Source organism: Filicampus tigris, chromosome 22 (genome assembly GCF_054856515.1).
Source record: "Filicampus tigris isolate MCC_2025a chromosome 22, RoL_Ftig_1.0, whole genome shotgun sequence".
Taxonomy (NCBI): domain Eukaryota; kingdom Metazoa; phylum Chordata; class Actinopteri; order Syngnathiformes; family Syngnathidae; genus Filicampus; species Filicampus tigris.
The window spans coordinates 5,225,222-5,238,702 of NC_141238.1; the positions used below are offsets into that span (position 1 = coordinate 5,225,222).

Sequence of the window (13,481 nt, forward strand, 5' to 3'; positions counted from 1 at the left end):
CAGGAGCGATTGATTGCGCCCGAAAAGCTGCTGATCAATTTCCACTCACACTGTGTCAACATTCAGTGAGCCGTGTGTTTTGGAAATGTCACGGCTCGCTCCGGCCGCCGGGTGGGCACGTTGTATTTTAGCTCTTCGATTTTGTGTCAGCCAGTGTGTCGTCACCACCCAAAGACGAAGATTTAACCACTTTTTCGGGTGTTTGGAAACACACTCTTTGGCTTCGGTGTTGAGACTTTGCATTTCATTCTGCACATCGTACAGAGAACATGATCAAGTACACGGGAAGTCCCGACAGCCTGCGCTCCCGGACGCCCATGATCACGCCGGACTTGGAGAGCGGCGTCAAGGTGTGGCACCTGGTCAAGAACCACGAGCACGGCGACCAGAAGGAGGGCGACCGCGGCAGCAAGATGGTCTCCGAGATCTACCTGACCAGACTTCTGGCTACCAAGGTGAGGCCACCCCCTCCATCCAGCATTCCCATGACTCAGGAAAAGCCTCTCCCTCATTTGCATATTCATTTGCTGGAATCATCTCTTCGGAGAGGATTATTCAAATATATTCCGCTCTCCTCCCTTGAGGCAACGAGACTAGAGAGAAAGTCGAGAATTTAGTAGTTTTGTTTGTTTTTCTCCTCTCTCGAATTGGGCGTTGACAAGGCGCCTTATCAGAAGGGCTCGAGATAAGAGGCTGTTTGAGGTTTTTCTTCACAAAAAAAGACAATGATGTGAGGTGCTTTCAGCGGGCCAAAACAATGGTAGTGCAGTGAAGGCTGGGAACGGTTCCAACTAGCTTTGGAAAAGTTTTGAGGTTTTGAGGAATGATTTGAAGTTGGAGGCATCTGAACAGGAAAAAAAACACACCTTCGTGGCTGACTGGTTCCTTCTGCACGGAAGCATGACATGGATCCTTACTTTCTATGTAACCGCCCTGCTAAAGACATCCATCAATCTTGAGGCGACTTAATGCTACGCCCGCAAGACTGTGGGAACACTTCCCAGACAGAGAAAAAAAAACCCACACGAGAGACAGTGAGAAAGACAGGTTTTATTTCATCTCTACTCGTTTTCGACATGCATGGCACTTTGTGTTTGTGCCGTAATGGCGAGAGGATGTTTTGCCGCCGCCGGGGGAAGACGAGCAGCCGGCGGTGATGTCTGCCGACTCTCGAGATGGAGGACGTGAAATGTCATTGCCTCGGCGCGCTACGCGCTCGCCATACGTCACATCCCCTTGTCAGATAATAGTCTGGCAAAAAGGGCCCGTGGGCTTGAACCAGTGAGATATGATTCTATCTATATGGCGGGGAAAAAGAAAGCTGTCAGGAACGAGGGCCGCATTAGAATTACAGTTATGATTGTCAGGCTAACGGGATTGTCGTCTTCTGATTCGCTCAGACACTCCAGCCCAAATTGGATTTTTATTTGCCTGCACCTCATTCCTAATAGGAAACCTCTGTCCTTTCATTGCATCCCATCATCTCATTCCTCCTCATTCTACAAGAGAATTAGATTCCAGCGCCGTCTTTGCGCCTCTTCTTCCTCTTCCTGTCAAGTCGCCGAAATTAAATCAAATGAGGGTCAACGTTGCAGTGTGTGCGGGAGGAGCTAATCCGCCAACGCGAAAAGGTTTTTTGGTGATGCCCATCCCAAATTCCGTCGACATATCCTCTGATGTGTGGCGTCATTCATTCCCAACATTGCATCCTGTATCTCTGAGCCCACGCTTCCCCGTCTTCGCTTTACAGGGCACGCTGCAGAAGTTTGTGGACGACCTCTTCGAGACCATCTTCAGCACAGCGCACCGAGGAAGCGCCCTGCCGCTCGCCATCAAGTACATGTTCGACTTCCTGGACGAGCAGGCCGACAAACACAACATCCACGACCCGCACGTGCGACACACGTGGAAGAGCAACTGGTACGCCGTGGTTTGATCCTGATGAAGTCGAACTATTTCTCCCGGTGTCGCACAGGCTTCGCCACAGGCCTAAAAGCCGTCCGCCATTTTGGAGGCAGGCTGCCATCATTCTCCACCGGCACACATTTTTGGGCCAGAACTCCCAGTGGAAATCTCCACGGTCACAAATGTGCGATTAATAGTAATATGTGCTGATGAACTCAAGTGTGGCGAGGGGTTAAGTGAGCTGTGAAGGAGGGGTGGTGAAATAATGAAAAAAGGCAAGTCGACTCTGTGGGAGTTAAACGCACGCTAATATCTTATTAGCCTCCTGACCCTTTGCCAAAGATCCCAGCGTGCCTCACTCACATGAATGTGTGTCAAGGGACAAATAAGGAGGTGGACACGGAGGGAAAACCATTATTGTAAAGGCATTATTGAGATTTCCAGAGACATTACATGTCTTATTGAGGATGCGCAGCATAAGTCTTGCTAAAGCTAACTTGCTCCGCACCAGCTATGACCTGCATCTAGCTTGCTAGCGCGGCTAAACATTATCGTGTCACTGATTCTCAACTATAGTGTCGAATATGCTCCATGTCTGAAAATGGTTATCATTAATAAAGGAGGGCAAGTTGTAGCTAACTAAAGATGTGACACACCGAGCAGGAAAAAAGGAGAGACGGAGAAGCTATGCTAACAGCTAAGATAAAGTGAAATAATAGCAACCACACAGGATATCATCAATTTTGTCACCCGGCTATTTTTTTTTTACCATAAATATTACATAATCTTTTGAGCCAGGCACCCGAACAGCTCTAATTACACGTTATTTTTATTCGGCTAGACTGACGTTTATATTACTCGACAGATCCTGGCAGGTGATATTGAAACAAATCGCACAGATGACTGCCATCTAACATCTCCAGAATTTACCCAGCATGAAATAACCACGGACAATTCTGTGATTCTCCACACAGTTGATGATGCGAGGGTGTTATTACGCCACTTCTTTTGAACACGCAGAATCATTTGAAAGAACTCAAAGAACGGGGAAGCTGGGCCGGCTTAGCGGCAGCCTAAATATCCCTCTGATCCCCCCTCACCTAATCCCTCTAGATTCTTTGCTTCGATTAATGTTCAAGTCATAATGCAGACTTTTACTTCCTGTGGTCCAAATCCTCTTGTGCTAGATTGTCCGTCTTAATAGCTTTGTGGGCGTGGATGAAGTGGTGCTTTTTGATGTCCCCCCCACCCCCCATGATTGCATTTCCTCCATCAGCCTCCATGTTTGAGTTTTTGCCACTTAGGCCAAAAGTGCAGACGATTGTGACGATGTAGCGATCCAAGTAGCTCGTAGCTCATACCAGCTGAGCCAGCAGCATCCGCATCCAGATGAACAAATAGTGATTCATTTTGAGAGAAACGAGCCTCGCGAGTCAACGTCGGTTGCACAGGATGTCTTTTTGAGACCGGGCAAACACAAAATAGGAGACAAGCCATAAGGACACTAGAATTTAATATCAGCTGTTATTGAATATAGAATAAGAATTGATTCCTTCCTGTAAAGCGAATGAGATCATGTGTAATTGTTTTTTTTTCCCCGCCCTTTGCCCGGAAGCCTACCTCTGCGTTTCTGGGTGAATGTGATCAAGAACCCTCAGTTCGTCTTCGACATCCACAAGAGCAGCATCACCGACGCCTGCCTGTCTGTGGTGGCCCAGACCTTCATGGACTCCTGCTCCACCTCAGAGCACCGCCTTGGGAAGGACTCGCCGTCCAACAAGCTGCTGTATGCCAAGGACATCCCCAGCTACAAGAGCTGGGTGGAAAGGTGAGCTGCGGGCTTTGCCGCGGTTTGCTTCCGTTTCAGTCATCGTGTCATACATTTGGAATGATTAGTGGACATGGAATGCGAGAACCGTGCAGCATGAAACCTTTTCAGTGTGTGAAAAACAGAGAACATCCACGCGGGCATTTGTCCAAATGAGACTTATATTACATATACTTGTCTGAGGGCGCCGGGAAAGGCTCGTGAATAAAAGATGGCGCCGCGGCGCACGTTATTCATGCGCCGGCGGCTTTTGGAAGCAGGCGGCAGCGTATGTGCGAGGCTTAAGGCTCAGCAGTGCCCTCATTAGTCATGTGTGTTGTGTTCCTGCGGTCTGCCAGGAAACTGATTTACTGATGTGTGCGTGCAGGTGTGAGGATGCTGATTCATCAGAGTCTACGCCAGCGGGCTACTAGTTGAGTAGGTTAGAAGTTGGAGAGGAAGTAGTAAGTCAGACAGTAACTCGCCGCATAGGTTTAAAGTAGCTGCAGGATGTTTGTGTCATCAATTTGGGGACGCCAAGTGAGGCGGGTTGCAGAGATGATGATACTTTCCATGATTTTGATGGCCCAGTTTGAGGGCCTCCACCAGAAGAACGCGCGGCGGCGGCCATGAAAGTCATTTGTTTACAAGAGTGCCGGCGTACGGGTCAGCACTTTTGCGAATCGGATGTTTTACGGCCCCTTGTTTGAATTAAAAGCGGATCGTTGTCGTAAATGCTTTCATATAAAAATTTTTTTAAAAACGACACGCAGGTCCGTTATCCAATGGGACATTTATTGCGGCAATATATTAGTTGTTCAGTATGTTAAACGGGATGTTCGTCACAGGGTTGGACTGTATATTCAAAATGTGTATATATGTACGTGTATATGTGTATGTATGTATACGTGTATATGTGTATGTATGTATATATATATATATATATATATATGTATTTATATGTTGCATGTTATACGGGATGTTCGTCGCAGGGTTGTATTGTATATTCAAAATGTGTATATGTGTATGTATATATGTGTATGTATATATGTGTATGTATACTTACATATATATATATATATATATATATATATATATATATATATATATATATATATATATATATATATGTATATACATGTATATGTTGTATGTTATACGGGATGTTCGTTGCAGGGTTGTATTGTATATTCAAAATGCGTATATATGTATATATATATATATATATATATATATATATATATATATATATATATATATATATATATATATATATATATATATAGTACATTTAAAGGATTCCAATGAGCTCTGCCGTAAATATCTTTCAGTGCACGAACCAGAATATGCAAATCAAAACGTTTTCGAGCCACAAGCACGCCACGATGCACATTAGCAACACACAGGTGTTGCGGTATGATCGACCTGCGTGCAAAGGTCCTGAACAGCAGCCACCTGCTTTCCCGCGAAGACATTTAGCAGCCACGCAGCATTTCTCCCTGCCGCAAACACGCCCTACACCACCCAGCCCAAAAAAAGAAGCAGCGCGTTTGTCCTCCAGTTGGATGGAGCTGCGGGATTTAAATATGCAAATAAGCGGCTTTAATTAACATTGCTGATGGATGCAACACAGCTGCTGCTGACTCCAACCAAGTGTGAACGCGTGTTGTAGTGTTCAAGGTTGAAACCCTCAATGTTGTGTGTGCGCGTGTGTGTTTACAGGTACTACTCAGACATCAGCAGGATGCCGGCCATCAGCGACCAGGACATGAACGCATACTTGGCCGAACAATCACGCATGCACATGAGCGAGTTCAACAGCATGAGCTCTCTGAGCGAGATCTACTCCTACGTGGGCAAATACACTGAGGAGGTATGCGTGCTTCACGTGATCAAATATCAAATCATCTTTTTCGTACCGTGGAACCTTTTATCGAGGACGATGTGTTACAGACCCACCCAAAATAGAGGGAAATCTGCAATTGAGAAAGACGATAAATTAATAACGTTTATGGTTTTTCAACCCCCACGTGCTTTGAACGCTTTTAAACTTCTTAAAAGACATGTTTTAAAGTAAAGTTCTCTAAATTAGAGGCCCAGGGTGTGTGCTTCAAGGTGTGTATTTGTCCCAGTTGACTTAAAAAACTGGCACATTAAATAAAAAAATTCTACTATCGGAATTAAACCTTGCATACTGAAAAGCACAAATATAATGCTAACATATACATTGATGCAAAATCTTGAAATAAACACTGTATGGTAGCAGTGAGCTCAACTAGGCTCACATCTGAAGTTGATTGTCAAACTGAAAAAAATAATGACAATTACAGCTGTCTATAAAACAACCATGTAACTTTTCCTAAACGTCTGGTAGCCTCACGCTAACAGAACATGCTAAACAGGCTAACGAACAGCATCTATGTGGCAGTGTTATAACGCTTTTCATCTGTGAAGCTGCTAGAGGTAATCATGATTCACAAACAGTTTTCTTTACACTGTACTTAATTATGTTTTTATTTTATTTTTATAAAGTACAATATGTAGGTGTTATCTTCAATACATTGCAGTTTTTTTTTTTTTTGTTAACTTGTTCGGGCATGGATAAATGGCATTTCCAAACATTTCAATGAGTACATGGAGCATACAACAATACGGGAGTATATTCTCTCTGATTCGATCATGACTTGACTCACTTTGTGTGTCAGATTGTCTGCGCGCTGGAGCAGGACGACGCGGCCAGGAAGCAGAGGCTGGCCTTCAAGCTGGAGCAGGTGGTGGCCTTCATGACGCTGGAGAGCTGAGGACCGCACTTCCCAGGGTGCACTGGGAAAAAGAGAAGAGACATCCCCCGCCCTCCCCCTTTTCGCCCGACACCGTCCACACTCTTGTCCGACACCGAGCCGTGCCTGAGCGAAAACCTGTTCCTCTTTGTTTTCATTCCTGCTTCCTCGATTGAAATGTTTTTGGTCCCTCATCCACTGCTGCAAACAGACACCGAAAAAAAAAAAAATATATATATATATACATTTTTGCGTTGCCTTTAAGAATTTACTGACAGGTATAATTCTTTCCAACTGGGAGGAGTGCGACAAACGGACGGCGGTTCAACAGATCTTGGACTTGGACTGGGATCAATGCAAATGTTTTGTTTGGTTTTCTCTCCCTTGTAGCTGGATTTGCATTTAAGACTGAGGTGAAGGGCTCAGGAGGGCACTGACAATGCTGCAGAGTCCCCCCCCCACCCCCCCACCCCCCGCGTCCCCACAAACCCTGACGTTAGCACACATTTACTAGCATTAGCTTCCACGCTTCCATCCGGCTCAAAACTTTCTCCTCGACGAAGCCCGAGTGGGCTCCTCTGTAAGAAGCACACAAAGATGACAACTTGAGTGTGTGCTTGAGTGTGTGGTTTGAGAGCACATGTACACACACTTTTCCGCGCACACACGCTAATCAACAATGTCCCGGGATGTGCGGGCATACAAAGTTGGTCAGCCTAAAAACCAAAGGAGCTTGACATTTTCAACACAAAAAGATGTATTTGTCAAGTGCCACAGAGGAACACAGACAAGAACAACAAAAATACAACTAAAAAAGAAAAAGGACAACCACTAAATGGACTTTAAAAAAAAAAAAAAAAAAAAAAAAAATGTGACTGGAACCTGTGTGCTACTTTTCTGACCTCAGTTTGTGGAAATGCTTCGTGGCTCCTGGCTTTTCCACATCTTTCTTTCCTGTTTTGCACAAGCCTTCAAGGTGGACGCCGGCCGTAGTGTAGCCGCGGAGGCGCTGGTGTCGTCTTGGCGCCTCTCGGAGAAAAAAACAAACAAAAAAAAACAACAACAACAAAACAGAACAATGGAGCGCGACTGAATTGAAGACTTGTCGGATGAGCGAGAGCGAGGCCACCTCTTGTATCCTGTGAAGCTCTGCCCTTTCTTTTGCCTTGACAACGTGCCCCATGTGGTGATGTGAATGTGCGAAGGCCGCCCTCGGTCCACCTTTATTGGCTTTTTAAGCGCATGTAAAACCATTTAAGAAAAACTTATTTAAGGAGAAAAAAAAACAACAAAAAAATAAGAACTCTAAGCCTTGCGATGATGATGTGGATGTGTTTGTTTAACTTTGTTTTGCTTGAACGACTGGAGAGAGGGAAAAGTAGATAGCGGTATTGACGTTTAAGGTGGAACTTTTATCCAGTTGACGCTGCAGAATCTGATCATTAGTTTACAGTGGTGCCTTGAGACCCGAGTTGAATTTGTTCTGAGACAATGCTCCAATCCCAAATCATCTTCCCCCAATGAAGTGAATGGAAATACCATTAATTCGTTCCAGCAAAAATTGTAATGTGCTTTTTAATAAGAAAAATAGCACGCTATAATATTGTAAGTAATGACATCATTGAATAGAACGTAAAGAATTTGTACAGTTTTAGCTACTTTTTTTGCTTCAATTGTATTGTCATTCCTCGGTACGCCATTCTATGCAGAGGATAAATAATATATGCCTGTCAGTATTCTTATGCCTGTCCACATGTTGCTTAAAGTTCTCGCACCGCCGCATAGATGCTATCCGTTAGCCTGTTTGCGGTGTTACCCTTTATGTGTTAGCATTAGGCTCGCAGATTTAAAGGTTACGATGTTTATTTTCAATACACATGTAATTCTATTTATTTATGTTTAGTTTGACAGTAAACTTCAGCCAAGATTGGCAATTGAACAGATTGAAGGTCTTTTTTTTTTTTTGAAGAAGAAGAAGAATTGTTTTCGAATTCTTTCAGTGCTCTCGTGTCAAGTTTTTGCTCTCAAGTCAAAGCAAAAATCACCCAAGCGACGGCTTGTATCTCGAAAAAACCCGGGACTCTTATCTCACGGCACCACTGTGCACTATAACCTTGCATGTTGAGCGATTTGGATGAAATTGGAGCTGCCGACGAACTGGTCTCATTGGCTGCCGCTCACATTCTGCAGCCCGAAAGCCGCACGCTGGGGTGTACGCTGGTTACGATGGCTGTCAAACATATCAAAGACATGGAGATGGAGAAGGTTGGAGTAAATGGGTACACTTCTAAATTAACCGTGTCATTCATGTAGCTAAGCTAAACAAACACTGTGTGTAGAAGCCCTACCAGCCATGTGTACATAACGCACCACCGAGTGACAGCATAGATAAAGTTTCCACCTTGAAACGTTTTGTAGGAACTACAGTACAGATGTCCTCCTAGCTCAGTATTATAGCAGGTGTTACACCCGAAAAACAGACTTTTACTAGACCATATTTGAAAGATAAAGAGCATCTTATCAAGAGATCAAAATAGCCCGGGGGGATAGAAGGTGAGCTTCTCTAACTTTGTTATAATTAATTGTATACCTGTGTATGTAAATATAATGCATTCCTATTTTGCAGTCCAGAACAAAATACTATTTGTAATATAGAATAAACTTTATTAAGAAACCAAGGATCTTGTTCTTTTTTAAAAAAATTTTTTTTATAATGCTTTATAATGTTCAATGTTAGGTACACCAAAGTTCAGATTCAGAAAACAGGTCAGCCGTGATTGGTCGTTGTGAGCAGTAGTGATGTCATTTTCAGTTGACAGAAGGCAAAATGGCCGCCCCCGGAGATGGCTAAAAACAAGCGGATTTTGCTGCTTAATTTATATTCCACAAATGCAAAATTAATAAGAATGCCGTGTTTCAACTAGTGGGCCTGCTGGGAATATATTGTTGAAAAAAATATGTTAGGGTTGACTTCCGCTTCAAAAGCCTGACAGCGTCCAAAATGGCCAAAATATTAGGTACAGTGGGACCAACCCCCCCCCAAAGGACGTCCAAACCAAAGGGAAGGATTTTGTTTTCAAACGTGTGCCACGTGTAAAATATCCAAAATGGGTACACCCTAAATATGAGGAGTATCATGGCCAAATTATTAGGTACACAATATTGGCACGGCAACCCCAATATAAACAAGACAGCCAGTAATGACGTCACTTTTGCGACCACGCGCAGCTGCTGCTCAGCGAACAGCGACGAGATCGACGCGGAAAATTGTAAACAAACTAACTAAAAACATAATATTAATAGCGTTACATCTACAGACGCATTGTTTGATTGACGTTTTGCCAAATGGGGAGAATTTCTACAGGAGTTGGACCTTCCAGGTAAGACACTATAGATTCGATGTAGGCTCCTCTCCACATATTTCGAGGTTTACAATGTGGCTTGATTTAATCTGCAAAAGTCGTACAATAGTAGCACAGGCCGAGTCACAAATGGTGAGGGTTTTGTTTTTTGTAACTGTTCACCATAAGGTTGCTTTTTCAAGGTTATTTTTAAGTTTAACGCAAGAATTTGTTTATTTGTTTATTTATTTAGATGAGCCTTTCAAACAATGTAAACATTCACTGCTCATAAAAAGTTGGTTTTTGAAATTTCAGGCTGTACACAAAATGCAATGCAATGTAACTTTGACAGGTGAACTTAATTTGACCTTCTGTAAACTTTTGTATTCCCGACTGTTTAATGTTTCAGTGCGTCTGCACAACTTGCTCTTTCTGGAACAATGGGCAAAATTTAACACGGGATGTTCTCAGGGTGGCCACTGGACTTAAAGCCAGGTTCACGCGGCATGATAATCGGCCCGATTTTAGCCCCGAATCTCCGATCTCGACAATCGGAGGTCGGGACCGACTCTCATAATACAATATAATACAATTTTATTTATAAGCAAATGAACCGTGAAAAACTCCCTTAGTGGACTTTAAGCCTCCTTTGACTTCAAACCAACAGATGCCCACAGAGACGTGATCGTCAGACCGGCGAGTGATTCCAAGGACAAGCGGAAGCGTGAGAGATTCCTGGCGCGTAGGAGTCGGTAAAGCGCATCGGCAGAACGGGCTCTTTGATGCGGCAGCCAAGGGTTTTCCAGGTACGCACCTTCCCAATGCTCTCCCGCGCATCCGATTGGCTCTCAGGTAGCTGCTGTGGCATTCCTCCCTGTAAATCCTTCTCCCTCGAGGGATGATGTCAGGGAGGGATGCTGGTTGCAGTTGAAGCGGACTAAAAAGTGCCTCGGTTATTCGGGTCGAATGTCAATGAAAGTGTTTTAAAAAGCAGCCTTTGAAATTTATAAGATGCCTGTAAGCAAAAGGAGACGAAACTCTCTCTCGCTGCGAAATACCAGTGAACCAACTTATAATTTTTTTTTTTTTAATTTGAAAAAAAAAAAAAAAAGTGAATGCAAATAAAATTGAAAAAGAGAATTTACATTGTGTCGTAAAGTCCACTTCTTAGCGAAAGGCAAAGCAAGGCAGCTTTATTTATGTGCAGCGCATTTTATACACAACCTAACTCAATGTGTTTCACACTTTTACAAAACAACTAAAGTCAAACAAATGAAAGACGTATGAAAAAGAATTCAAGACTTTCAAAAGCAAAGTGAAGAAATAAAAAGTAGTTTGCGCTGGGTAACAAACAATGGTACATTATGGGAAATGCCATGGATGGGCTAATTAATAGCATTGGATAATTGAACACAAACGGTGGAGAAACATTGTAGACAGACATAACAGTACTCACGGGCTTATATTCTTTATCCTCTGCAAAGAGCCATTATTAAATAGTATTTAACATTGAAATTAAATTGCACATGTATTGAACTAAAAAAAAAAAAAAAAAACACACAACTGAGCGGTACTACATAGCACACTTTGAGAATCACCGAATGAACCTCTCAACTCAATCTTTTTTTTTTTTTCTTCCACCAACTTTTGGTGCTGACTCTCTTTTCAAATTAATCAACGATTGATCGTTATTTTCCCCCATTTGTTCCCGCCCAGTGAGCAAGTAAATTGCTACTCTCTTCCTCCCACAGTTTTGACTAGTTTCAAAAGAGTTTCTTAATTGAAACTGTGTTGCGGAAGAACTTCCACGGGCTCCTGGATGGTATACCGTGTCGTTCTGGACAACTTTTATGCTCCCAAATGAGCAAGCAGAGTCAGCAGAATGACAGCAATAGATGAGCAAGTGAGATCCTTGTCGGGGGGGGCGGGGGGCGGTTTAGCAGGGCGACACGCTTTGATATAAAAAGCCATGTCGCAGGTGTACCGTCACGTCTCTTCACACATGCTGATTGTTTTGACCGAGATAATTGGGCCCCCTGTCTGCTTGTGTTGTGCCACGGGTAGTTGTTTCAACACCTGCCAAACACGGGCTCGCCGCAGCCCTACGAACGCCATGGCAACACTGCGCCGCGTGAGCAGAAGCCGAGATCATTGGCTGGCGTCCAGCCACTAAATGCAACTATGGATCACGTTAGAGTAAATTAGGGGTGAGTGTTGGCAAGGATGTTGCGATACAATATGTATCACGATACTTGAGTCATGATACGATATTATCGCGATATCGCGATATTGTTAATATCAAAACTACATGCAGGGATGAGAAATGAAGTTGCTGTATATGTTAATCAGAAGACGACTAATTGAGTCAAAACAATTTCCTTCACAACATCCTATTTATTATTTGTGTTTTTGCACATTTTCTCTGGAAAAAGAAAACTGCCGTCATTAAATCGATATGAATAGCTGAAAAATCGATATTATATTGGGCGGCCGGAAATCTAGATATATTGGCAAATCGATTTTTTTCCACACCCCTAGAGTAAATACACAACACTTATAATCTATTGAGACGCGGAATATCGTATATAATATTCACCAGGATGCGCAAACGGTGTAGCCCAAGCTTATAGGCCATTTTGTGAAAGTCACATATTGTAGCTAAAAAAAAAAAACATACATTCTCCATCTTTTCTCACCAACACCCATGTGGGCCGCTTATTGATTTTCCACTCCGGAGCCTGGATTGGTCGAGCAGGTTTGGACGTCAAAGCGCCTTTAATAAACAGTCAAGTCGTTTGTCCTTCCCGCCGGGGCCTGCGGTCGCATTATCCCAGACAAGAGTCCCTGGTGCTAAACCGAAAAGAGCTGACAAAGGATGAAAAGTAACTCTCCCTATTTTTTTAATTTATTTATTTTTTTCTTCCTCCTCAAAGGCCAGCCACTTTTCTTGCGCGCCTGTTTGTGTTTCTGTGTTGCACTTGCGCTGTCCTCTCTCTAATTTAGCAGCCGCGCCGACGTGACCCGCCTCCGAAACAACCCCCCGTTGATCCGATACGACGGGTTCAAAACAATTCCCGTTGCTTTACGCGTTGAAGCGGGTCAAGAAACACACTTCATATCTTTCATAGAAGTGTATGAAAAAAAAAAAAACGACGGAACCGTACACGAGCGGGGACTTGGCATTGGAAAAACTCGCCGTTGAACAGAGCCCCGGCGATGGAGAGACAGAGGGTGGGCGAACAACGGGCGCAAACGGCCCATATCAACGAGGAAGAGCAAAGTCGTTGCTCACCTCACTCAAAACGAGGCGCTGAATAATACTAGTCAAATCCGCAGCATTGCCTTCGCAAACTAATATTATACAAACTTTGACCCGAATGCCTGGAGGAATCGTCTCCAGCTTGTGGCCAAGGGTCAAGGCTATTAAATCTGGATTATAATAGGTGGAGGCGTAAAAATCCACAGTCAGCAAAATGAAAGTCGACCGGCGCCTCGCCTTCACAAGTGATACTCGCTGATGCGTGCGTTACTGCCGCGTAAACTTTTTCGACTTTTCTCACTGTTAGCGTCTGTGTTTCGAAAACTTTCATCCGGGCCGTACGCTCACTTAATCAACATTAGTGATGCACACTTAGAAAGGGGAAACAA

General features: G+C 43.7%; 1 protein-coding gene and 1 long non-coding RNA gene across 4 annotated transcripts in view; both read left to right on the top strand.

Annotated features, from left to right (window-relative positions):
- plxna4 (plexin A4) overlaps nucleotides 1-9,166 on the top strand; it is a 129,025-nt gene extending 119,859 nt beyond the window's left edge. For all 3 annotated transcript variants that reach the window (XM_086021735.1, XM_086021737.1, XM_086021738.1), the window contains 5 exons: nucleotides 265-455; nucleotides 1,751-1,920; nucleotides 3,521-3,733; nucleotides 5,435-5,585; nucleotides 6,418-9,166. In XM_086021735.1, coding sequence (XP_085877861.1) covers nucleotides 265-455; nucleotides 1,751-1,920; nucleotides 3,521-3,733; nucleotides 5,435-5,585; nucleotides 6,418-6,513 — 821 coding nt within the window. In that variant the 3' untranslated portion in view covers nucleotides 6,514-9,166. The remainder of the gene's footprint in view (nucleotides 1-264; nucleotides 456-1,750; nucleotides 1,921-3,520; nucleotides 3,734-5,434; nucleotides 5,586-6,417) is intronic.
- A 546-nt stretch (nucleotides 9,167-9,712) lies between these two features.
- LOC147126617 (uncharacterized) overlaps nucleotides 9,713-13,481 on the top strand; it is a 35,657-nt gene continuing 31,888 nt past the window's right edge. Inside the window, exons 1-2 of the long non-coding RNA XR_015084792.1 lie at nucleotides 9,713-9,872; nucleotides 10,501-10,639. This is a non-coding gene — a long non-coding RNA (uncharacterized LOC147126617). The remainder of the gene's footprint in view (nucleotides 9,873-10,500; nucleotides 10,640-13,481) is intronic.